This window comes from Clupea harengus, chromosome 15 (genome assembly GCF_900700415.2).
Source record: "Clupea harengus chromosome 15, Ch_v2.0.2, whole genome shotgun sequence".
In the NCBI taxonomy this organism is placed as follows: Eukaryota; Metazoa; Chordata; class Actinopteri; order Clupeiformes; family Clupeidae; genus Clupea; species Clupea harengus.
This window is the reverse complement of record NC_045166.1, coordinates 8,836,902-8,863,880: the sequence shown is the minus strand read 5'-3', so window position 1 is coordinate 8,863,880 and position 26,979 is coordinate 8,836,902. Positions and strand designations below refer to the sequence as shown.

The 26,979-nt window shown below is 46.2% G+C and overlaps 1 protein-coding gene across 3 annotated transcripts; it reads left to right on the top strand.

Moving 5' to 3' along the window:
• Window positions 1-26,979, top strand: LOC105889652 (centrosomal protein of 128 kDa). 3 transcript variants are annotated; one of them, XM_031581737.1, is made up of 23 exons: window positions 1-100; window positions 591-819; window positions 919-1,005; window positions 1,092-1,218; window positions 1,427-1,545; window positions 1,897-1,988; window positions 2,144-2,216; window positions 3,098-3,214; window positions 4,834-4,908; window positions 6,343-6,481; window positions 6,931-7,070; window positions 8,537-8,803; window positions 12,305-12,529; window positions 13,930-14,094; window positions 14,422-14,598; window positions 17,927-17,986; window positions 20,125-20,317; window positions 22,185-22,234; window positions 23,437-23,460; window positions 24,564-24,641; window positions 24,762-24,875; window positions 25,566-25,674; window positions 26,123-26,979. In XM_031581737.1, exons 2-23 carry the CDS (start codon window positions 664-666, stop codon window positions 26,197-26,199), a joined length of 2,664 nt encoding a protein of 887 aa, XP_031437597.1. In that variant the 5' UTR covers window positions 1-100; window positions 591-663; the 3' UTR covers window positions 26,200-26,979. The 3 variants fall into 3 exon arrangements, with proteins under 3 accessions (XP_031437597.1, XP_031437596.1, XP_031437595.1); XM_031581736.1 differs by having other exon boundaries at window positions 12,305-12,826; window positions 26,126-26,979; XM_031581735.1 differs by having other exon boundaries at window positions 12,305-12,826.

The window sequence follows — 26,979 nt, the reverse complement described above, 5'->3', positions numbered from 1 at the left end:
CAGTTTAAGTTGCCATAGTAGGGAATAGTGGGGTCTCAGCTGTGCAGGTGCAGGCTTAAAAGAAATGTTGATGGTCTGTTGAAGTTACACCTAAATCCTGGTAGGACCTGAGCTAAAAGTTATAGAAGTAATTTGCACATTATTAATTGTCAGGTTTATGGAGTAAGCGTACACAACAAGAAAATTAATTTAAATGGATGGCTTTGAATGAAACTTTGCCTGCTACTTAACGTTAGCTAGCTTGCTAGCGGATAATGTGGTATCCTGGCTAGACAGCTAGCCCGCTATGCTTGTTTGCTGCTTATTTTTGCCATTGTGAAAAAGAGCACAAGATCAAGAATCTCTTGTTGATAGCTATCTATGTTCGACGGTATCGTTTATTGTACGTTAAATTCCATCTGGCTGGAGTTAAGGACAGGGTGGCTACCTAACGTTAATAAGGTTGCTATCGCTACTTAATATTAGGATACGTTTGGAAAACTTGTAGGATGACGTGCTTGATTGTTCATCCAGTTTTAAGACTCATTCGATTGCGGTTATTGACTTGCCAGTGATTCGTATCTTTCCTTGCATTTATCTCGCCAAACAAGGTTTAGGGCAGAAAGTATCCAGTATTGACGCCCTTTCCAGTGTAACGTTACTGATGTCTGCCCTGTTGGAACCATGGAGTCCTCCAGTGAATCTGAGACTTTCGAAAGGGCTAGGAAACATCGCTCACGGGGTAGAGAAACGCAGCGAAGACGTAACGTTAGTCATGACAAAACTGATGCTGATGTTGCTATTTCGGAGAAAATTGACACACTGGCTAGCACGTTGCAGGTATGTGAGTTCTTTATTGGATATTATTTGCCAACCAATTTGATTGACTCCTTAAATCTACAGTGCATTCAACGTTTGTGCTTAAATTTAAAACTGCAGGACACTAGTCACAACCTCCACAGAGTCGATCAGATGTTGGGACAGTATCGAGAACACACAGACGATCAAGCTGAAGCCATGGCAACAGTAAGTGTCATCAACAACATTGTGCCGATAGCATACAGTTTGTAGCTTGTTCAGCTTGGTCAAAACAGGTAGCTTTCTGCTTGTAGCTGAGGGACAGCTTGGAAGAGTCCATTCAGCAGCTTCAAGGTCAACGCCTCCGCAGAGCACCCGCCAGTCACAGTGCCTCTTTCTCCACCCTACACAGCAGCGACTTGGAGGATGGCAGCACCTCTGGTAGTGTGTTGAGCCTCTACTTCAGTTACTTACTTACATTTAACAATTTGCTTCATGTTATTCTCATATTCTAGAGTCAGCCAAAATAGACTTAATCCACTTCCAGAAAAAAACACACTGACTGTACTCGCTGACAGTAATTGTATTGATGGCAATACATGGAATTCAGCTTTATATTCCACTGGTCACTTCTGTCTTTAATGTTCAGATGGACTTCGCTACTGTCCCACATCTCCACTGAAAGATTACGGCAGCTCCGAGACGGGCAGCAGGAGAAGGTCAAGGTCCGCCACCGTGCGCTTCAGAGACTCAGGCCAGACTGAGGATGTACGTGCAGAAAAGATCCATCTTGTCATTTTAAACTTCCAAGTTCACATATTCACAACTGGCAGCTATTGTCAGTTTGGTTGTATGACCTTCACACCAAAGATTCTCAATTCACACCAAAATATTAGCCTTTGTGTCTTTGATCTGAACACAACAAATCTTTTGCATCTGCATCAGAATGGATGGAATGACAATTAATTCACAACACTACAACTTGTCTCTGTGATGTTCTTTGAACAGTTTCAATCCCGTCGCAAATCTTACATGTGAATTGGCCTTTGGGTGTGCAACAAGGCATAGAAAAACCCCTGTGCTTAAAGATAGTGCTGAGAGAAATTCCTTTCTGTCCAGATTCACGGCCTTCACCAGTCTCTCCGAGATCTACGCAGTGACCAACTCCGTATGGCGGGGGATATCAACAGAGAGATTCACAGGAGGAACAGGTTAGTGGAGGCCTGTTCTCCAGGAATGTACTACTACTACTACTACTACTACTACTACTACTACTCCTATGATCTGCTCTGCACCTTTGCTGTGGTATGTTGCACTGATGAGAAAACTAGCTGATTAATGTAATGCTTTACATTATCTTTGGAAGGTCTGAGGTGGGAACCAAGAGGACTTTGGAGAATCTCAATGGCCGACTGCGGGCATCACAGAAGGAGGACCCAGTGAGTGAGGTTCCAGAAATTGAATCCCACATAACAACTTTAGGAAGCATAAGGCCATTCATTTATTTTTAAAGAGGCTGAAAATGTTTTTTTTTTCCATGGTCTTGATTGACTAGGACTATAAGGTGATGTGGCCAGTGAAATAGGTTTGTTTTGAGCATTCCCAGGTGGCTGATTTGTGTTATTACACTTGATTAAAAACTTTAAAAGTGACTGTATATAATTCGAAAAACAGATTAAATCAATAATAATTTAATACATAGAACTTTTTAATTGATCTTTTATTTGTTATATTACTACAGTTATGGTATCTGTGTACAAACATTGGATACTAATGGTGTGTGTGAAAAGACCCTTCAAGGGCAGAAGATGTACGGGCAGACACTCTTGAAATGAGTGGGGAATTTGGTCTGTCTTGCTCAACAGACCTTTGTCAGTCTTGTCCACCTCTCCTCTGTACCTGTCTCTTTTTGACATCTGCTATAAAGGCTGATTTGCTAGTATCCACACTATATCCCAGCTTCCATTCTATTATTGATGTCACTCACCAAACTGTGATTAAGAATCACAGACCCTTCCATTTAGAGTGGTTAAAGTATGACTTGGACTCACACAGTCCTCGTGTGGCACCTACATTTCTCCAACTGCTCAGTTTGTCTTTTTTGCCAAAACAGTAAAAGTAGTTGTCTCACACCCATTGAGGAAGAGCTTGCTTGAGTGCAAGCACTCTTTCACGTCCAGGTATAATCAAGATAAAAAAAATCTGATTCTCAGTAGATAATGTTTTGAATGCATATTTCCCCTTTTCTTTTTGGTGGTGTTGTTGTTACGGTTGCTGTTCTTATTATTGTTGTTGCTCATCCCCCTGTCCTCTTTCAAAGGTGTCATTACGTGTTGAGCAGCGCCTTCAGGAGATTGAGAAGGGGATTCACTCAGAACGACAGGCAATACCTGAGAGACAGAGACCTCAGTTGCACAAGCCCAGTCATTTTCAGCAGGTGCAATGTGAATTCGCGCACACACACACACACACACATACTGCACACGTACTGCACACGTTCGAGCATGCACCGCTCCTGATAAACCATATTTGCATGGTTCCCTTCCACACACACACACATCTGTATTAACTGGCACCAATACTGAAATGTATCATTTAAAATCTATGCATACACATACATGCACACACGTTCATACACACACACACACACACACACACACACACACACACATTAAGGCCACAGTTCTGTTGCACATGATGCAATCATAAGCACAACAGCTCTTCTACTCAATGTTTCTCTCTTTAAACCACATTATCATCATTGTGTTTGTCAGTTGCCATGGGAGTCCCTTGTTGAGGAAAACTATGGCACCCACCATATATGTCCAGAAGGGGGCAGTATGAGGCTGCGGCGCCTCTCGTGCCAGGAGTCGTCTGCTCTCTCTCTCTCTCGGCATCCTGCGAGAGCGCTGATAAACTGCCTCCAATTTCCATCTTTATAGTCTGCGGTTCTCTAATGGAAATACAGTGGGCCTCAGGCAACACACAAGATAATGCATTTGTTCCCAAATTAAGGGAGAATAAATAAAAGAGGCAAATGAAGGGGAAAAACAAACTCCTCGCCCGCTAAACAGCCAGCCAGCCAGCCAGCGAGAGAGAAATAGAGAGAAGGAGAGGTCTTCGAGGTTCGCTTCCATGCTTACTCACTCGGCCCAATTAAGATGGTGCTTGAAAACGACTTTTTTGGCACCTTCAATGGAAGCCTTTTGGGCTTATCTGCAATATGTGCCGGTCCATTAAAGGAAGGCTTAGTTAAAAGAAGAACGGGGAGAAGCTTTTATTGTCTTTTTGTTTTTACCATTGTGTAGTCAAGTGTTGAACAAGTGAAAGAAAGCATCTTGTTCTTTCTCTTTTTTTCTCTCTCTTCATCTCTATGTTTCTTTCTATCTTTCTTTCTTTGATTCTCTATATCCCTCCTCTGCTCCCTCTCTCTCCTCTCCCTTCCTCTCTTTTCCTCTGTCTCCCTCTCTTTCTCCTCATTCACTCCTTCCCCACCTCTCTCTCACACTGTTGGGTGTGTGTGATGATGATATGTACCAGTAGGGGGCGTTGTGAAATTCATCCCATAGTTCCCAGGCATTGCGTGACGTCTGCCCACTGTTCCAGTGGGGGAGCAGTAATTCCCCACCCCCCGCTAGAGATCTGTCCCCACTGTTGCCAGTCAGTCGGCTGAGCGGATGCTTCGGAGTGGGCGGTCCGCCGTTTGGTCTCACACGCGTCCAGAACCCAGCGGTGCCAACGCGAGTGGCATACACACCATCTCTGCGTGAAATCCAGCCTCAGAAAGGAATCTCTTCTGTCCAGATTGTTTTTCAACACAAGTACACAAACAAACAAACAAACCAAATATCTAAATAAACACAGGCATTGTGGTGTTTCCTAGAAGCTTCCTCATCAAAAGAAACATATGCGTCTTCCTACGCTCCTGGCATTCTGACTGCCAGTGATCGCGAGTCTGTTGAAGCGTAGTTTGTGTCTGTTTATGCATAAATGCGTATTGGTTGTGCATAACTGGTCCTTGTGTGTGTCTGTGTGTTGTTATTCTTGTCTGGACAGAGGGAAGGTGAGCTGGAGATGGCCAGGAGGAAGCTGGAGCAGTCGGAGGGTGGGCGGGACGCTCTTCTCCAGCAGGTGGGGCCTCCACTCTTTGGGGGGGGGGGCTTATTTTCTCCCTCTGGGTTGATGGAAGACCTCCAGGGGGGTATTCGTCGTAGCTCGCTAAGCGGTTTAGCGAGCTAATTTTCAGGCTAAGATAAAAAACGCCCCTCTTTTTGGTTCGTGGAAGCAACTTTTGATAAATCACCATAGTTACATATCGATTAGCACTAACCTGCTCCAGGGCAGGCTAACTTAAGTGTAGCTGGATAAGCTTGCCACACCCCCGGAAAAAGAAGGGATCCCATTGACCAAGGACTGATATTAGATAGTTAATAAGATTAGCGGAGGGAGAGAGTTCTTTGCAATCGCCAAGATCAATTATTCTTGTATGAGCGCTACCGATTCAGCCGACAAGGAATCATTCATTTACAAGACCTTCTCGAGTCATTTATTGCAAACACCACATTGACTGTCTTGCGCTTTTTTGCGAGTGGTACATTTTTGTAGTGTCGGTGATGCGGAGAACAAAGCACTCATAAATATATGAGCGTTATTAGTACACCATAGCATATCATTATTGTAGAAAATGATTAAGGTGGACTCATGATAAGAATAGAGAGAAATACAGACAATTTATTTTCACTGCTTCAATTTATTGCATTTGTTATTAATACATTTAGTCATTTAACAGACGCTTTTATTCAAAGCGACTTACAAGAAAATGTAGAACTATATCAATGAAGGAGGTGATGGGATTCGAACTAGCAACCTTGTAGTTTCGAACCGGTATAGGGACCCTCTGGACCAGTTGACACTTGCCGTCAGTCATTCATACATAGATATCACCCTATAAACATCCCAACACACCTTGCTCTCACAGCGGTGGCGGTGTTGAATTTTGCCATGATTATGGTCTTGTATTCTTCATAAGCGTTCATGTTCATCTCCTGCTCGCCAGCGGAGAAAAAAAGAGCAATTTTCTTTGAGTTTAGAACCATTATACCGTTAGAAAATCATTGTTTTGGTGATCGACCTTTCCTGCCTTTTGAAGTAGGACGTGCACGCGCAAATGCCCCGGTAAGTTTAGCCTGGTTGAAATTAACCACATGATTTGGATGCGGATCAGCCGTTAATGAACCGATATTTGCTGTTCTCAATCAGCTCGCTAATCTTAACGGGCTAAAAGGCCAATTGATTAACTTAGCTTCAACCCTACGACGAATGGGCCCCTGCTGAAGATCTGCCAGGCTCTGAAAATCATCTAGTCCATAAGCGGAGGTTTTTTTTTGGACAGTACAGTGAGGATGTATGTGTCGGTAGTAGTAGACTATGTTTGTTCCTAATTAAATGTAAAAAAAATAGTTGTGTTGGTGTTATAACTTCCATGTCTGTCCTATGAGTTCTAAATATTTGTGTGTGTGTGTGTGTGTGTGTGTGTGTGTGTGTTTGTTTGTCTGTGTATGTCAGGTGGAAGACATGCGTGCCCAGCTCCTGAGGACGGAGAAGGAACGCGTGGAGCTGAAGCAGCAGGTGGCTCGCCTCTTTGCTCAGCGGAATGAGACCAGCGGACAAGAGGAGGGGAGGAGAGACGGAGGGGGGGTCGCAGGTGTGTTGTCCTGGTGTGCAGAAGGTGGAAGAAGAAGTAGGCGCAGGGAGAGCTCATGAGGGTGGACAGGGGTGAACGACTGGGTAATGGACTTAGAAGTGGAGTGTGGGGAGAACAGGAGAGGAATGATGGGAAGGAGGGTGAGGGGGAGGGGGAGGTGTGAGGAGTGTACCTGGCTTTGTTTGCGTTTAAAGATCCTGAAGAACGTATATGACTGCCGAAGCAGGTTGTGGTGTATCTAATGTTATTTTGAAAGTTGCCCGAGTCTTTCACGGATTTTGATACGGTGACCGGGTGCGCTCTGGTCCTGGAGATTTGTGTGCAAATGGTGCTCAGGCCTCTTTGAAGTTGTGTGCAATCAGTATGTGTCCGTGAATGTGTGCTGCAATTGGATCGCACTTTGCTGATGTGTTTTCTTATGCTGTGTGTGTGTGTGTGTGTTGGAGCAGACCGTGTAAAGCTGGAGAGGGAGGCCCCAGACTTGAGAGGCCAGCTGGACCGCATCTCCTCACTGAGTGACCTGGAGGAGCTCAAGAGAGTCCTGGAGCGCAAGGACCGCGAGAAAGCCCAACTGTCCTCTCAAGTTGAGGTGTGTGTGTGTGTGTGTGTTTGTGTGTGTGTGTGTGTGTGTGTGTGTGTGTGTGTGTGTGTGTGTGTGTGTGTGTTGGAGAGTGACAAACAGGCCCAGAGAGTCAGAGGTTAGCTATCCACTCAAGTGTGCAAGAGTGTCTGCTTATGTTTAGTAAATGTAAATGCCCCTCTAACCTGTCTGGAGGCTGTTAGTATGATAGAATAGAGTAGGTTTTAAACATCACCATATGCCTCTGAAAATGTCCTCTCTGCCCCCAAGTCAGATGAACACACTGAAGACACTGAAGTCCCATTGTGTTAGAGAAATCAGTGTTTGATAGGATTTGGCTTTGGGGAATGATTTTTCAGTGGAATGGTAAGGAAATCACAACCTATATCCCAATACATTTTATCCCAATACCTAGCATACCACAAATCTTTAAAAACTGACGAAGTGACATTGCTCTTGACACGAAAGGGCATTTGGTATTAATGAATCCCCCGCTGACGACTGCACGCGCATCGCTTGAGTCCAAGACTGTTCAGAGGCCACAAACAGCATTGTATCCTTAGGGCCCCCTTTGGAAACTGCTCCGCACTCTCACAATTAAAACATTTCAGAGCTATAAGAAACAAGAAGGCAGGCTCGAGACCAAAGGCTAACATATCTGCCTGAGGCGTGCATGCCTGATTGCATTACGGCTCTGCTCTCCGCAATGGTAAGCTGCGGAAGTGAAGAGTGTGTGTATAAAGTTTCAGGCCCTTTAGCTCTTCAGTGTGACTTTTAAAGTGCCTTGAGACTCGCTGATGTTTCCGCTGTCGGAACTGAATTGAATTCAAATGGGCCGCGTCTGAACTGAATTAAAATGAGTGCAGAAGGACTGGGCTGCGGACTTTTTTGCATTTTAATAAAGTTAAATCCATATCTTTTTTTCAGCAGTGGGGAGTCAGATTTGGGAAAAAAAAAGTGCAAACCCATACCTCTGTCTTGAAACTGGGGATCTTCTAACTCCACGGGCAGTCCGTCTCTCTCTCTCTCTCTCTCTCATCCTCTCCTTAACATTTCTGCTTCTGCTTGTTCTTTTGCTACTTTAGTTTCCGTCTCTCATTTGTCTTTCTCTGCACCCTTCTGCTTCTCTCTCTTTCTGACTAACTTTCAACTCCCTCTCCACTTAACACTCTCTGTGGTTGGGCCTACTTCTGTCTCCATCACAACTTACTCATCTCTCGCTATCTCTCTCTCTCTCTCTCTCTCTCTCTCTCTCTTTGTTGCTCTCTGTCTGTCCCTACCTCTCTCTTTCCATCTTTTGCCTTATTTCTGTCTCTCTCTCTCTCCCTCCTTTCTGATGTCTGTCTGTCTCTCTCTTTATTCCCTTTCTCCTCCTCTTTCTTCTCTCTCTAACTCTCCCTTCCTCTCCCTCTATATCTCCCTCTGTCTGTCTCTCTCTCTCACTCCCTCTCTCCCCTCCTCTCTCACCGTTCTAGTCCCTGTCGTTGGACCTGGAGCATCGCGAGCAGCGCCAGCGGCAGATGCTGGGCCAGCTGCGGCAGATCCAGAGCCGCTCGGAGGAGGGTGCGTCGGAGCGGGAGCGCGCCCAGGCCCAGCTGGCAGAGAGCGAGCGGCGGCGCGAGGAGCTGCGGGCGCGCGCCCAGGAGGCCGTGCGCCAGTGGAAGAGTCGCTGCCGCAGGCTGGAGGGCGAGCTGCAGGAGCTCCGTGGGCAGGCCAAGCAGGACCCCGACAAGGCCCAACAGGTCAGACTATGCAGCCTGGGCTGTCTGAGGAAGGCATGTGTGTGTCCCAGGCATTATGCCAGGTGTGCTGACACAAATGCACCTTCTTGCCGGTCTTGCCAATGTGCCGATACACATTGTGCCTTCGCGGTTGTCCTAACCACATTCATGCGCGTTTTCAACATAGACAGATTTGCATGTGCACGCGTGTTCTTGTTCACCGTCAGCAGAAACGCATACATGACCGCTTATATAGACGTACGTTGTGCACAAATGTATTTCTCGCACACACGTGCACACGCAAGTCAGTCTCACTGTTGTGACATTTGTTCCCCTCAAGTCTTCCTCTGCTGGACTCAAAGTGCTGATTAGAGATCGAAGAAGTCCAACTGCCATGACTGCTGTGGGGTGGCTCTGTGCGGGACTGTTTCAGTTCCAGCTTGACAGCATGTTGACTTTAGTTTACACCCCAGCCCCTCACACACATACACAAGCACGCACAAACAAACACACTTCAGTTTGGTCCAAGTGCTCAGCGGGTTTGGCCGCAGTGGATTGCCTCTGAATCTGGGTGGCCAGGGATTGTTGCCAGTGCACTGGCAAGGGAGGATCAGTAGTGTTGTGTTTAGCTGCAACAGTTTGCCAGGCGGTGCTTCAAAAGGACTCTTCCTGCAGTTTTCTTGTGGCTCAACTGGTAGAGCAAAGGGCTTTAAACCCCGAGGGCCCTGTTTTGACGGCGAAAAGGGCTAGCGTAAACGGCTTATTCCACCCGGACAGGTTGTTAAAACTCAGTTGATAAATGAATCTCTCTGCTGAGGCGTAGAATTTGGATATAGGCATGGTGTCATATTCTTCTCACACAAGGTTCATTTGAATTCGCCAATCACAAACCATCACTGCCCAATTTGGATTTATCTGTGGCAAAATATATCACATTCCCTTTATTGGAAGTGGTGCAAGCAAACCTGTGTTATGGGTTAATGCAGTTAATGCTCGTTTATCATCAAAGTTGACACACATCCTGGCAAGCTTTTACATTTTTTTTATAAAATGTTTTAAAAGGTTAAACCTCATGAAAGACTTGAGCATCCTGGAAGAGGTATTCTAATTTGTGCGACTTAAATCAAATGGACAGTCTAAATGAATGTCTTCCATGATGTAGCTAAATACGCAATAATGACATGTCTTCCATGATGTAGCTAAATAGAAAATAATGACATGTCTTGTTATTTCCATTCACATATTCTATTCTAATGAGACAAAGGCAGAAGAAGAAATGTCGCTTTATGGTCATTTTAATGAAAAGAAAAGGAGAATTTCAGCTCTATCAACTGTAAGCAAAAATGAGGAACACAATTCTGCGAGATCTCCCCGTTAGTCACGTCAGTTGCAAACTACAACGGGAAGGGGAAACTGTCTAGCTTGACCGCCGTCTTTTCCAACTCCTTCCTGACTGAGTCGAAGTCCACCTATGTCTACAACGAACTAGAGCTGCAACGATTAGTCGACGATGTCGATTATGAAAAAATTGTCGACGATGATTTGTATTGTCGACGCGTCATAAAATATATAAAAAAAAATTATAATCTTTTTTTTTTTTTTTTTTTTGGCAGACGCTAGCAGAGCTACCGGTAATTTTCATTCGGCATTGCAATGCACTATAGGAAGTGCGAAATAGTGCATCTTTAACTAATAATAATTGACCATCATTGAGAAAAATGGAACAGAATCTGCAAATAGCCTAGCATACAAATCATGCACCGTTTTCTTTGCCCTCCGTTCTCGTACCTTCATGTGCTGCATATCAGAAATGGCCGACTGAAAAGCGAATTATTCTGACGGCTCATGTTACCATGGAAACAATAAACAAAGCTAGCTTTAGTAGCTGCTGCATATGAGATATGGCTAACAGAAAAGTTGTCATTTTTCTCAATGATGGTCAATTATTAGTAGTTAAAAAAGCACTATTCCAGTATTTCAAAGATAATGAGCTGTGGGAGCACAAGAACAGTGAGTGTCTAGCAGCAATTATCATAGACATATATGATATATCTATAACTGTTGGAAAACAGAACGTCTCATGGAGGATGCTTGCTAACGCTATTTCATTTATGTTAAGTGCAATGTAGTAAATCAGTGAATTATCAGAGTAGCCTGTATTTTCGTTTGTTCTGAATAGTTAACCTCCTCCACTTAGCATTCTTCAAACAAAAGATTGTGGAAAAAATATATATTTCATAAGTTGAATTTGAATGTCACTTGCAGCCCAGTTATTCTTGCGTTATTTTGCACTTGCAGAGGCTTGATTGCTAATTTGAGTTACTTTTAAAACTTTATTTGCACTTTCTCTTTACTTTTAAAAGCATATTTGCACTTTAATTTTTTATTACTATTTAATTTATGTATTGATTGATTGTATGGATTGATTGATGATTACATTTGTTACTCAAATACATTTGAAATTCAAATTCCAACATTTTGAGTCGTTATTTTAATTTGCTATGGGAAATAATCATTAGATTAGTCGATTAATCGAAAAATTAGTCGATAGATTAATCGATTACCAAAATAATCGTTAGTTGCAGCCCTACAACGAACGCAGCCAGTGTTCGGCTTTAACCAAAATGTTCAGTAATTAACTTCAGCCTGACTCTGCCCACTTAATTCCTTTAATGCTCGTTCCGTAAGGTGTCCTTTTTTCCCTTTTTTTGTGCAACAGTAAGCATGTGCTGCTGTTTCTGACAGCCGTTTTTGCTGTCAAAATAGAGCCCCAAATGTCATTGGTCCCATCCTCATAATAGTACACATAGCAAGATGTTTTATCTGCACTAAATTTTGCTTGGGATAAAAGTTACTAATTGAATAAGTTGTAGATATTTGTAGGATTCATTTTATTACATAATGTTGATAGAATTTATATTTCCGTAGCACCTCTCATGCACTTGAACACAGCTTTTAAGGGCCTTTTTATCCTGTGTGCATAGCTGACTAAAAGTTTCATCTGTAGGATTTTTGACTCATTTCAGAGTTATTTTACTCTGTTTATAATTTCATGTTACATTTCTTATGATGGGCACTCATCTGAAGCAGGCATAAGGAAGTGAACTCATTAATTTTACCTGAATTTTACATTTCATCGTGTTAACGCACACAGTTCACTTCAACATCAAAATGTAATTCAATTCACACACAGATCAGTCAGTCTAGTCAAGCAAGTAACCAATCCCTGTGTGTTGGTAGACGTACTGCCTGCAATGGGATCACTGAACCACTAAATATGCCACTTACTCTCTTCTGACTTCTTCTGTCTCTGCCCCCCCTCTTTCTACTTCTCTCCCTCTTTCTCTGGGTCTTTTTTCATCCATCTTTTTAATCTTTTTTCCTTTTCTCTCTCTTTCTGCCTTTTTGCCCTCTCCCTCACTCTGTCCCCATCTCTGTCTTGTATTTTATCCCTGGCTCTCTCCGTTCCCCTCTCTCTCTCTCCATTCCCCTCTCTCTCTCTCTCTCTCTCTCTCCCCTCAGGAGGTGAAGGAGCGTGAGAACGCTCAGACGCAGCTGCGGGCGGTGGCAATGCAGGCAGAGGGGGCGCGGCGTGAGCTTGCCGAGGTGCTGGGCCACCTGGCGCAGCGCGAAGAGGAGCTGCGGTGTGGCAACCTGGAGCGACAGCGCCTGGAGCGGGAGGCGAGCGAAGTGCGCCACGCCTCCCGTGCCCTCCAGGAAGAGGCCCAGCGGCAGTCCGCCCTGCAGGTGAGGCTGAGGGAGGAGAGCGGGCGGCTAGAGGAGAGGGTGGAGGCGCTGGAGAGGGAGAGGGCACGGGAGCGCGCCGAGCTGGCCAACCTGGAGGGGGAGCTGAAGAGCCTGGGGGCCGAGAGGGCGGAGGCGACGGGGAGGCTGGTGCGGGAGGAGGCCGTCCGTGGGGAGCTGCAGCAGCGGCTGGCTGAGGCCCAGGAGGAGAGGGCAGAGCTGGGGAGAAGGCTGGAGGAAGAGGGGGAGATCCACAGTCTGCAGAGGAGCGAGACAGAGGCCCACATCAAGGAGCTGAAGGTATGGATCCCTATCCCCACCCCCACCCCCCACTCCCTACTCCCCTCCTGCTCCAGTTCCAGTGAACCAGCTAAAGACTTGATGACAGACATGACGACAGTCCTTAAGACCAAAACATGACTAATGTTTTACATGCCACTTTGCTTTCGATGTTTCTCATGATGCCTATTTGCTTGCTCTCTTGTCACCTCAGACATCTGACAAATGCCTAAATGTAGATATAACGTTTTAGCTTCCTCCCACTTGATAGTTAGCTTTGAAGACAGCAGCAATCAGTTTATGAAGGGAGGCAATTAAGGAAACATACAAACAAACCACAAAATGTATCAGGCTGAAAAACTAGGGTAGAACAACAAGTTGGAGGTTAGAGGAACAGTCTGCTATTTTCATCGAAATGTAAGCCAATTTGAGGTCACTATTTATTTTTTTCCATCAACAAGATCCAGCCAGCAGGCAGTTGAAAACATGCGGTAAACAGCTAGCTCCATCCTGGTGGCAGTGAATCTTTCCATGAAAGCATAATAAATCTGTGTGGCCCTCTTGAGAGAGCTATTTCTGTTCATCATGTTTGTTCAGGGCTTGGTTTCTCTCCCTGAGAAAAATGGAGGGCCATCTTGTCATCTTTTGTAATGACCTGGGTTGTTGGTTGTTTGCCGTTTCTTTTTGCGGTTGCTTCCAAAAATTGGCGCCGCACGCACACACACCTCGCGTTCTTAATGGTCCTCGTTGGGCCCGGTCTCCTTGCTCGCCCTTGGTGCCGTTCCATTTAGGTCACTCGCGCGCTTCTCTGCTCACCGGGGTGGATGGCTGAGGCCACTCGGTGGGCGCCCGTCTGAACACTCTTCTCAGATGCCCGAAGAGGACGATTCGAGGTGATCGATCTCCATAGTAGTCTTAATTATTTATCCCCTGTGAACGTGTGTGAGATTTAAGGCCATGGCTGTTTAGGCGTGCATGGTGATTGTAGACCCTGTGATGACTCCCTCTGCCTGTGTCCATAAGTATTAGTAGAAGGACAACAGTAGGAGTACTAGTAGCAATGGTGGCAGCGGGGCTATTCCATCCTCTGATGCTCTCCTCTGTGTCTGTCCCGTGTCTGTCAGGCGGAGGTGGCGACGGAGCGGGAGCAGGCACGGGTGCTGCGCACCAAGCTGGGGCGCATGAAGGAGGAGTGCGCGCGTCTGACGGAGGCTCAGAGCGCCAGGGAGGAGGCGCACGGCCAGCTCCTCCGCAAACAGCAGGCCCTCAAGGCCGAGCTGGAGGACAAGGTGAGAAGGGAGGAGGAAGGTGAATGTGAGATGGGCTCAGAGTATGAATCCACATGTATCCTTATGTGCACACACGCTTGTATTATGTGGGTGTGTGTGCATGCATGTATGTATGTATGTCTCTGTGTGTGTGTGTGTGTGTGTGTGTGTGAGAGTGTGTGTCTGTGCGTGCATGCTTATGTTATAAACTTATATGTGTGTGTGTCTGTGTATGTGTGCGTGCATGCACATGTGTTTGCTTTTGTGTGTGTGCATGCTTATGTGTGTGTATGTATGTGTGTGTGTGCATGCTTATGTGTGTGTGTGTATGTATGTGTGTGTGTGCAGGCACAAGCTCTGTCGCGGGCGGAGGAGCGCTGGCGGGGTGCAGACGGCATCGCCACTGAGATGAGGGGGCGTCTGACTCAGCTGGAGACGGAGCTGCCCTCCATCCTGCAGGCCGTGGGAGAGCACATCCACACCGCCTGCCTCAGCCTCTCCACAGACGCACACGACAAACTCAAAGTGAGCCCTGCCACCTTCACACACACACACACACACACACACACACACCCTTACATCTTCCAGACATATAGCACACACAAATGCACACACACAGATGCGCTCGTACTCACACCCATACCCTTGCTCGTTTATGTACCAAAAAACAACACACACACATACGCTCATTATCACACATATGCGTACACCCACATCAATAAAATTACCGTCACACTCACTCATACATGTACAAAAGTACTATGCACACATAAAAGTTTTGCACAAAAAAAAAAAAAAAAAAAACTGTAATCGCTGTTGACGCCCACATAAATTCATGCATCTAAATTACACACTAATTGTGTTCTAAAAATGCATATGCCTGCATGTAATGTTCACAACCACACACAAATCATTCACACAAATCCGCACAATCCCATAGCCGTGCACAGACATGGGCTATGTTGAGATAGCCCAGCTAGCTCAGGCCTGTGGGGCTTCCTCTCAAGGCAAAGCTGACAGATCTGCTTCAGCAGTAGTTTCCCTAGACACATGCTACTGCTGAGGCCTGCAGGCAGGGGTGTGTGTGTGTGTGTGTGTGTGTGTGTGTGTGTGTGTGTGTGTGTGTGTGTGTGTGTGTGTGTGTGTGTGTGTGTGTGTGTGTGTGTGTGTGTGTGTGTGTGTGTGTGTGTGTGTGTGTGTCGGGGGTTCTGTGTCTGGAGGGCGCAGAGCGGCGCTGATGAACAGACTGATGATGGGGAGATCATGAAAGGTCAGAGGTGAAATATCACCAAAGGAGTTCTGCTGGTCTCAGCCAGACTCCATCTTCCAGGCTTTGCCAGGCTTTGCAAATGCTTAAATGTACACACACACACACACATACACACACACATACATACATACTTATGGAGATGCACATAAACACATAGACAGATGCTGTTGTTGCATGCTGTACACACACACACTCAGCCACAAAAATACACACACACATAGAAGCAAGCGTCAGCCTGTGCAGAACTGGTATCCACTCCTGTAGACTGACTGGGTTCTCTTTCAGTCGACTTGCCTGCCATCTCACTACAGGTGAGATGGTGATTCTCTGATTCAATCTCGCCTTTAGGCCTAATTAGTCAGTGCAACAATGAATCTCGCCCCCTCCTCCCAAAACCTTCTCCACAGACCCAATCTCATTCTGCACATCTTCACCTGTGGTGTTTTTTTTTTTTTTTTAAAGCCCTATCGTCTAGCGTTGCATGTTCTTAGAAGCTTCGACTTAGCTGTCCATAGAACGAGCTAGCACACGTTCGCCAGGTGTTGAATTCGCTTCACTGGACAGAGTGACACTTACTATACTTACCTTACCTTCTTAGACTAGTGCTTCGGTAGAGACCGGATGTTGGGGCAGCCTCTCTCCGGCCCAGACAGCCTTTGGTTGGTGGCCATAGCTCAGCTTCTGTGTGCACCTTCGTGGCGTCACCTCTTGGCCGGCTAGCGAATATCTCTTTCACCCTCGCCTGGACATCTGAGCTCCATGTGCCAGGCCTGTGAAAGGTTCAACCTAACCTCAGCAGGCTTGCCTCAGAATGTGATTGCTACCATTCAGAGTACCGGGGCCCCATCCACTAGGAACCTATAGGACCTGGAGTGGAGTGGAGATGTTACCCTACCAATGTTCCTCTTGTTCAATGTTCCTCTTGTTCTCTCCTTTTTACAGGAGCATATGGATCAGGGCAGAGCTTTCTCCACTATTAAAGTCTATTTGGCTGCCATCTCTGCTTGCCGCAAAGGCGTTCGAGCGGTGTCAATGGGTTCTCACCCCCTAGTGTGCCGCTCTATGAAGTTCCCTCCTGGGACCTGTCCTTGGTGCTGGAGGCAATGTGTGCAGCCGCCTTTGAACCTCCACATGATGCATATTTGAAGCTGGTGTCTTACAAGATTGCTTTTTCACTCACTCTGGTAACAGTCTTGCATCTTAAGATTGCTCTTTTACTCACTTTGGTAACAGCCAAACGGGTGGGGGAGCTACCTGTGCTTGCAGCCTGTACTCACTTTGCTGAGGGTTGACACTCAGGTAACTATACGCCCTAATCCAGCATTCTTATGGCTCTAAGTACCTTAGCTGTTCATCTGTGCAGCTGTTCATTTGTGGACCAGGGACAGGACAGGACAGGACAGGACCAGGGCTTGTAGGAGAAGTGATCAGCAAGTGATCAGTTTGTTTTGCCAATCCGATGCAGGGTCAGAGTTTCTCCAAACCAAAGCTGTCTTATTGGCTTGTAGAAGCGATCTCCATGGCTTACAAAAGCAGAGGGCCCTTTGTCTTTCAAGGCGCACTCCACTAGGGAACAGGGGCTGTGTGCGGCAAGCAGGTTTCGACGACAAACAGCTGGTTTCTGGAATGAGAGGTATTGGGTCTGTGCAGTTGTTTTTTGTAGGAGGAGGCGGGACTCCACTTGTACCACTGTCCAATTAGGCCTAAAGGCGTGACTGAATTGGGCTTCAGCGAATTACCACGCAAGGGGCGTGTCCCAGAGTGAGATCTCGCTCATCTCCCTCACAGAACCAGTGGTTACACCCGTTGTAAAGTGTTGTTTTTAAGTGTGTGGTGTATTCATCCGTCATTGATTTTTCCTCCCTGTGCGCTCGGCTGTTGACAGCAGCAAGCAGCATCAGTGGCAGCAGTAGCGCCGTCTCTGACTGCTCTTTCTCGGGCTCCTCTCCTCTCCTCTCCTCCCATGGCTCTTCATCTGCCAGCCAGTGGCTGACAGCGCTCAGTAGACTGCTTAAAGAGGCACCGGGAGGACGGGGAGGGAGGGATGGGGCTTGGTGTTAGTTCTAGAGGAAGTAGTGGTGGTGGGGTTCCAGGGAGACGAAACAACCCACCATCCCGTGTCAACGTGCTGGGTTTGTGTCGGCAGTCAGAGGAACGCGCCATGGCGCCCCAGTTGCAGATGTTTGTTCATCATGACAGCGAGAGAGAGGGGGTGGAGAGGGAGAGAGGGGGAGAAAGAGAGCGCTGTCAGATACTTCCACTCACCCTTATGCTCTTCTCTTTCTTCCCCTTCCCTTTTTTTTCCTGTTTTGTTTTGTTACTCTTTTTTTGTCATGACACATACGCACACTTACTGAGCGTTTGTGGTGTTTAGGATGCGATCGGCTCTGAACTCCTGGGTTTTCACACACACACACACACACATAAGCAACAGGCAATGATGGCTTTTTCAAAAGCACTGTTTCCCCTCCCCCAATCGTATTACTCTCAGCATAAAAAGACATCATGTTCAACTTGTGATGTCTAAGTCAGCACAGGCATTACCAATCGCTCATGCACCACGGCTCTTGTCTCTGTTTTCAGGCCATCTCCCAGAGCCCAGGGCTGCAGAAGGACCCTCACCGCTGGCTGGCTGAGACTAAGGTACGGCAGCTCTGCCACTCTGAGTATGCTTTAATTAGTATGTGTGCCCCCTGGGCATTGCACCCATGACAACCCATATTGTGTGTGTGTGTGTGTGTGTGTGTGTGTGTGTGTGTGTGTGTGTGTAGACTTTCTCTGGTGTATGATAAACATGTCTTCACGGCTGCTGAGATGTTCCCATTCACAGCACGTTTCAAAGATCAGTTCTGCTGTTTTAATGTTATTCACACTGTATGGGTAATGATTTTCTGCCTGTGCATTCCAAAGACACATCAAATAATCACCACAGCACAGAGGAAGAGGGGAAGAGATCATCTTCCAAACAATTAAACCTCTTTCTGCTCCCTGTCTCTCTCACTCTCTCCTTCTTTCTGTCTTTCTTTCTCTCTCTCTCTCTCCCTCCATCCTTCCATCAGTGAGTGCGCCCCTTGTAACCCTGTAGGCTAGCAGGCACAGGCCCGTATGGTTGATTCCTTTGGGAGTTTGAGAGTGTTTGTGGCGCTGGCTGCTGTCTCTCTGTGCTGTTTTATGCTGAGACAGTGCTGGGGCTTCCACTGTCACACGGTTTGCTTGCGCAGCAGGAGCCAGGAGTTATCAGCCACACCAGCGGGGAGTCCAGAGGCAGTGGAGTGTGTGTGTGTGTGTGTGTGTGTGTGTGTGTGTGTGTGTGTGTGTGTGCGGCACGTGTAGGTGTATGTATGGGCACACTGGTACATCTGTGTGTGTGTATGCACGCCATATTAAGCGTGTATGAATGTGTGTGTGTGTGTGTGTGTGTGTGTGTGTGTGTGTGTGTGTGTGTGTGTGTGTGCGTGTATGGCCACACTAACGTGTGTGTGTGTGTGCACGCTTATGTGAATGTGTGTGTGTTTACGTCAGATGGAGTGTGCATTTTTCTCATGTGAATATTAGAGGGTGTGCGTGTGTTTCAACACGTGGGAATGCATGTGTATGACTATTAATGTGTGTGCCTCTGGGCGTTTGAACACGTGTGTGTGTGTGTGTGTGTGTGTGTGTGTGTGTGTGTGTGTGTGTGTGTGTGTGTGTGTGTGTGTGTGTGTGTGTGTGTGTGTGTGTGTGTGTGTGTGTGTGTGTGTGTGTGTGTGTGTCTATGCTGTGTACATAAATGAGCATCTGCGTGCTCATGCATAATTGTATGCATCCTGTCTTGTTATGCACACTTCTAGCCTTAGTGTTATGAGTGTAAGTGTTGTGCACAGATTCTCATCTCTGTGTGTGTGTGCGCCTGTTTTGTGCATAGCTGTGTGTGTGTGCGCACTGCAGAGGGCGTATGTCACACAACCAGCGCACCCTGCCATTAGACAGCCCCCCTGCTCCTAGTGTCAGTCTCCTAATGCAGGTGTGAGAAAGACATCTTTCCAGGGGTGTGTTCATATACAGTCTTTTGCTAACACTTTGATTATCTCTGCTTGCAGAGTTAGCAGATGTGCATGTAATAGTTCTAAATGGTTCTAATATTAATAACAAGAGTTCTTATATTTATTTTATTACTGGAAAAATAAGGTCTAGTCCACATTTAACATCAGTCACAAAAATCATCAATTTATTTTGTTGCTTAGCTTCCCATCATGTTTTTTTGAGCTGTTCACAATTCTCTTACTAGAACTTATGAGTAACTTGAAATATAGTCAGTCACATGTAATGTTGTCAGATACGTTTTGTAACGGCAGTAACGCAATTTAGTATGAAGTTGTTAGGAAGAATCAGAATTTAATTCGAGCTCTCTGTAAAAAAAAAATGTCACCGTTGTTCTTGACAGTTGCAATTATGGTGAAGTTTACTGTAATCTCATGGAAAACATTCATACTGAAGGCCAGTGGGTTTGGCTGGGGAGCTTTCAAATCTAGGGAAATTCCATTGTTTGTGATGACATTTAAGTGGCACTTAAATATTTTATGAAATGAAATCTATCATTTCCAGTAACTCTCAGGTCTTATAATGTTAGTATACCAGTTAAAGATTGTATGCAGTATTTTTATTAATTAGCCCCCCTATTGATGGATTTGGTCAGACTGAGATACATTGGCTGTTTAAGGAGGTGCCATATTGCTGTATATATGTTTGTGTGTGTGTGTGTATGATGCCGTGTGTGTGTGTGTGTGTGTGTGTCCATTCAGACCAAGCTGCAGTGGCTGAGTGAGGAGCTGCGTGAGCGTGGCGACGGTGAACGGCGCGTGCGGCGGCACCTGCAGCAGAGCCGTGAGCAGCTGAAGGCCTTGAGGCTGGGCAGAGAACAAGAGCAGCACAGCCTCCTCCAACGCCTTAGCCAGCAGGAGCACCAGCTGCAGCAGCTCACCAAAGACAAGAGAGGTGAGAGATGGGAGCAATACACACACACACACACACACACACACACACACACACACACACATACAAACACTTATACAAACCACACTCCTTATTCAGGAGCTCACCTAAGACAAGACACGTAACTAACCACCACCCCCACACTCACACGCATGCCTCACACTTCATACCACGCAAACGTTTGCTCCATCTCTCATCAAAGGGCCAGACACACACACACACACACACACACACACACACACACACACACACACACAAGCACACAAATACAAAGACTTTCACAAAATCCACCACATCCAAGCGTGAAGATTGTAAAGGAAGTGCAGAAGTTGAACACAATAAATTGATCTCAGACACCCAGAGAAATGATGTATGGTGTTTGTGGGAGACTTCACACCGTTCCCTGACTCTTTCGGCGCCAGCCCCTTAGCATCCTGTGGTGAAACTCTACCCCATCAAACACACCACACACACACACCACACACACACACACACACACACACACACACACACACACACACAATCTGATTGAGGATTCCTGCTCACCACACTCTTATCAGTGACAATCTGCTCCTGTATGCCCCCATCTGCACGGCTACACACACACACACACACACCAAACAAACCCTCTTGACATCAGAAGAGGAGAGATAATCAATAGGACCATCAGTTTCATCTCATAACTCCCTCCTGCCTTTCTGTTGTAACAAATGAGAAACGGGAGGAGAGCTGAGAACTGGACCCCCTTATCTCCGTGTCCTCATCTCTCCCCGAGCCCTCCTCCCAATGCCGTCCCGTATCAAAGCTGAGCCTCTCTTGTCATCAGCCCCCTTTCCTCTGCAATGAAGGACACAGCCTGATAAAATCAGACAGATTTTTTTCCCTGACTAGGTGGTCGTGTGAAAAGCCATGTTTCATTCAAACCAGACGGTAGAAAAAAAACCAAACCCCCAGTTGTGTCATGGTGCACACTGTAGTTTTATTAAACCCGTGAAGTCGACTCTCTCTCAGGCCACGGCCCCTAATTTCACTGACGGGCAGTGCGCAAAGCAACAGGCAAAGTCTTCCGCGCATGAATTACAGTCAATTTAATAAGTAATTAAATGCCACCAGCAAGATCCTAAGCGCAAACATGAGTGGGTCAGCGCAATGCTCCCACACGCCACACCATAGCTTTAGTTCATGCCTAGCAGACTGTGCTCTGCTTTGAAATCAGGACCCCAGTGCCTTTTATATCGGTGGTCTGTCTGGGAGTCTGGTCTGAGGAGTATCTCTCTGTTGAGCCCTCATGTCTTCCTTCTCTGGTGAAGGCCGAGGGATTGGATTTGGGATTAAAGGCCTCGCTTGACTAGCTGACCCAGGGTGGCGCGGCCCAGCGGGCGACCATCAGAGGGAGTGAGCTGACCAGTGCTCTCACAGCAGATCAAACAAGCAAGGCCTGCGGAGGTCCTCAAAGAGCCATATTTTGTCTGCAGGTGTCAAAAGCACTCCAGAGACGTAGCTTTGAAGTAGTGAGCTCAGCTTTGTGTGTCAGCGCCTCTCTCAGGTTAGGCGCGCTCGGTGATCTTTACACTGTTATGGAATAGTTTAGAACACTGTGCAGACATGCTCATCTATCAGTATGCATATTTGATGTAACAGATCTCTAAGAGATGAGGTAGAACTCAGTACTGGTGATTATAAACAGTTCATTACACACACGGTCTACCCTGCTTTATTCCTCATGTGTCAATTCAACAGAAGAGAAAATATAAACACATTCATGTAAAGCTTGTGCCTAAACATACACACATAAACACGCACGCACACACACACCCCCACGCACACACACACACTCTCAGCTGATGTTGTTGTGCTCTGCTGTGTGCAGATCTGCAGGAGAGGAACTGCAGGAAGGACGAGGAGATGAGAAGCCTGCAGGTCAGTCCCCCCGCCCCCCCCCCCCCCCCTCCTCTGAGGCCCCCTCAGCCAGAGCTATTAACCTCACAACACACACTCAGCCCTCGCTCAGTGCCTCCACACGCCCACCCTCCACGCTTGGGCCTCAACACATACAAACACATACAGACACACACACACACACACACACACACACGTGTGTCTCAACATACACCAAACACACACACATACACACACCTGCAGACACACACACCCTCTTGCTTCACTGCACACAAAACACACACACACACACACACACACACACATGCAGTAGATTCATTCTGAAGCACAGGGTGTTTCAGGTCTGTCTGCACAATGTCCGATTTAGCTCTTCTACATTTCTCTTTATTTAAATCTCAAGCGTATCTACAGTATATGAAACTAAAGTATTGAATGGGTTTAATGTAGAATATTATGAAAGAATTCTGTGTTTGAGAGCCAGCTCTCTTCGTGAAGCTTCACGAGGAGGGTCTGTTAGAGCCAGCGCTGTCGCTGCACATGAAAATCTCAATTACGTCAAATCGCAAAGTTTCGTTGTTTTTCCCCTTCATATGCGAACAGCCTGTAAACCTTTCTGGGGGAGTTTTGACGCCGTCTTCATAAAAACTAAATATTGTCAGAACAAAATAAAACAAAGCATCACACCTTTGTGGTGATTTATTTCAATTCTCATTGCAACGCCCCCTACCTACACAGCCATTTCCTCCTGTGAAACCCCATGTTCTGTCCACGCTGCAGCGCTAGATAGCAGCGCCCTACCTGCAGATGCATCTGTGGCGGCACCTGGCTCTTCACAACCAATATTAATGAGTCGTCTTAGACAGGGCCGGCAGCAGCAGCAGCAGCAGCAGCAGCAGCAGCGGCAGGCAGCAGACACAGGCTTCCAGCGGTGAGCAGCCACTGGGATTATGTGTGCAGCGGCGCGAGGGGGAGGGAGGGGGAGGGGTAGCATCTCTCCCAGATGCCCCCCTTGATTGATAGATGAGGAACACCGATGACAGGGCATCACGATCCCGGACAGCTTTGGAGGATGGTGGTGGCTGTGCTGGTTGATGTTTTCTGTTCTCATGTGATTGTTTCATGTTAGTTGTGTTAGTGGGTATGTTTTTTCATATTTGTATTTATTAATATATTGCGCTCTCCCTCTCTCTCTCTCTCTCTTCCCTCTCTTTTGGAATCCACAGGATAAAATCTTGGATTTGGAGATGGTAAGAGCACTTTGTTAGAAAAAAAAAAAAAAAAAACACTCACGATTTTCGGAATCAGCTTTATACATGGCATCAGTCCAGCATGTAGAAGACCGTATAAAAGTGCCAGTGATATTTAGTGCCCTGAGCTTCGCTCGCATAACCTTACAAGATGGCGGGCTAAGTGATTTATGTGTTTGAAGTAAATGTATCCATTACCTTGAGAGCACAGATCATTTTTAATGGTAGCGTGTATGTTTCGAAGGTAATTTTCATGGTCTTTTTATGGTGAGCACATTACTATTTAATGAAATGAGAGTGTGAGAGATGGTAGTTCACCGAAGATAGCTTTAATGGCAGAACAAGAGATGTCATATTTGCTTGGAGCACTATACATGATAATTTGAGGATAAGCACTCCTTAATATATAACGATTACTCACTGGGGTGGTAGATGTACATTTGTTATGCGTATTGACGGCCCACATTGACTCGAGTGTTTATGTGACGGGGGAAAAACAGCTATTCGAAATTCCCACTATCCATCACAATTATGTGCCACGGCTCACTGGCGCACATTCAATTAGCTCCGGGAGCACTCCTGGCCTTTAGTTAGGACTCCATCAATTCAAATCATTTTTGCTTACTGCAACAACAAATTGGCACCAAGTATTGACCCCCTGTGGTCCTGCGGGACGTCCAGGCAAGACTGTGGCTTTCTCTCTCCGGCCCGCGTTCAAGTGATCGGCCGTACTTTGTGTGTTCTTAGGCACTTGTGCTTAATACTTCATTATACTTTTTAATGTTAGTACATGTTGTTATATGATGCACTTGAGATTAATGTTAGTAACTTGTAATTGCGTGTACTTGTAGAGTGAAGTACACAGTATCATTTATCATCTACTTAAGTGCATTATTATAACAGTGTAAAGTGGAATAAAGTGGTTTGTTCGGCAAACCTCTTAAAAGTGTCTTTTAAAAGATCTCATCTTCAGAGAGAGAGAGAGAGAGAGAGTGTGTGATGTAATAAAGAGCTGGGAGGAAAGAGAAAAGGATTGCTGGAGGGGTACAGGTGAGAGGGAGGAAGTGAGAGCTGCTTTAAAACTAACCATTGTTCTCATCCAGAGCACCCGTCTGGCCCTGGATCACCTGGAGTCTGTGCCTGACAAGCCCAAGCTGATGGAGAACTTCAAGGACCTGGAGGTGGGCGGAGCTCCTTTATCTGGTTCTCTGAGAACTCTCTGCTTTGCACCTCTCATTTATTTATTTGTTTTTCTGCGCGAGGCCGAGCTCACAGCGGCGGAGTGTGTTGTGTCTCGGCAGGAGTCGCAGCGGCAGCGGGAGGCGGTGGAGCAGCGCTACAGCAAATACAAAGAGATCGTGGGAGACCTGCAGCACCGGCTGGAGGAGTCCAAACGCAAGATCCAGGAGTACCGGGTAAGGCGGCTTATACACACACACACACACACACACACACACACACACACACACACACACACACACACACACACACACACACACACACACACACACACACACACACACACACACACACACACAAAACCACATCAATAAAATTCAGACCTCACTAAAAACAGAAACTAAATAATTCATTTCGAGAGAGAGAGCGAGAGTGTTTAGATTGAGCAGAGAGAAGGATAAGCTTTTGTGATTCCTAACGGCCCCATCATTGCAGTGTTTTGCCGCTGATTGCAGCCGGTAAGCAATTTTCCCTCATGGCCTACGCTAGTTTTCTCAAAGCCTCTGTGGTCTCTCCGGCGTCGCACATTTAAGTGTTGATTGCATTAGCCTAATAGCAACCTCCTACTGAGGCTTTCGCTACGAAAACAAACAAAGTGGAAATGGGCTGTCGAGCTCACTTTCTTCATCCACAAAACAGACTTCCAATCAAAACTTTCACGAAATAGAAACCTTACCCGGAGAATGTCAGAAATGTGGGCTAACAGTCGACACGCACCACACTGTCTTGAGTCTCGCCCCCTGTACATAATAGGCCGAAGGTAGATTAACATTTATTTGCTGCTTGTGCAATTCTCTGGAGCATTGCTAGAGGTTGATGGTAGCTTTTGAGTTTTTTTTTAAAACTATTATTATTATTATTGCCAGGGGGAGAAGCTGGATGCTACGTCCAGGAGTCTTCATCTGGCTGGCCTCTCCTCCTCCCTTCGAGAGCACGGGAGCTTCCTGTCCAGCACCCTTATCTCCAGCACTGCCTGTGAGTCCAGTGACCCCACCCCCCCCCACCCCCCACCCGCACACACACACCCACACACACACTTTAGCCTCAACCTTATTTGTTCAGAGTTCAACAGAAAGAGTAGGTTGTACTGTTCTTTTTTCTGGGTTTTTTGCCCCCCACTTTTCCCTTGCACAGATTAGTCCCCAGGAAATGCATTTGGGGGAGGTTTGCGTCTTTTGTGACGAGAGAAAAGTTGGAAAGTTTTTTTTGTTTTTGTTTTTTGGCACACAAATATCAGACCTGGTAAGTGCTGCTTAAGTGTAAAATTGGCAGCGGAAAACTTTGCACAGTGCTCACAATCTTTGGACCGGGTAAATGCTCGGGCGTTAATTGGCCCTTGGATGTACGAGTGCTTGTAATGGTGCTCTTAAACAGCTTCAAACATGTCATTTCTCGGATTCTTTCTGGACCCCTTTTCTCTCAGTAGCACCGCCCCGCCGGTTAGGTTCCCCTGAGCTGGACTCCCTCATCAGCACCGTCCAGCAGAGAGGCGGCGTGTGACACAGCCTGGCGTTGGCGTTCCCTGTTGGCGTTGGCGTCTCCCTGTGGCCTCTCAGCACGCCTCCCCCTTAGAAACCATGGAGGCCATCGCCCACTACCCACTCCACTCCTCAACGCTACCATGACTACCTCCACGGCAACAGCCGCTCAGGCCAATCAGCGGAACAAGAAGCAGGGTAAAGCGCAGCTCGAGATGGAACCATTAGTGGACTATTTTTATGAACATAAAAACATGAAAAAAAAGGTTAAATTGTCATCAATTACCAGCTCCTTCTCTTCTGTGAAGGTTTTTATAATGGCGTCTGTAAGATGGGTTTTCAAACTTCCACTGTGTTTTAATGTCCGTCACAAAATATTTAATGCCAAGGTTTATACAGACTTTAGGTAATTTCTTTTAAAAGCTTCCAACACCTAATCGTTTTGAAAAAAAAAAACTAAAAAAGTGTTTACAATTTCCTGGACTCGTATGTCATATCTTTTGGTCTGTATCATGGTGTTGCAGCGAGGCCAGGTGTTTGAATGCTGGGCTGTCATTTCAAACTGTGGTGCCTTTGTAACTATGCAAGCTCGTAGTTGAAGAGAACATCATTTTTTTGATACATTTTACATCCTAATGCCCTCAAAACACTACTGTGAAATGATTTCTTTTTTTTAAATCTAAATATTTTTTAGCCGTGACTGTCACAGTATTTTATACTTTTTTTTGTAAATGTCAACAAAATGAAAAAAAAAAAAGCACAAAGATGTTTTGAAATAAATTGATAATCATATACATCATCA

Bases quoted from the DNA above. Each gene is read 5' to 3' on its own strand.
- LOC105889652 (XM_031581735.1), top strand. From the start codon at position 664: ATGGAGTCCTCCAGTGAATCTGAGACTTTCGAAAGGGCTAGGAAACAT. The intron at 820-918 runs GTATGTGAGTTC...TTAAAACTGCAG, and splicing joins CACTGGCTAGCACGTTGCAG to GACACTAGTCACAACCTCCA. The intron at 24,876-25,565 runs GTAAGGCGGCTT...TATTATTGCCAG, and splicing joins GCAAGATCCAGGAGTACCGG to GGGGAGAAGCTGGATGCTAC.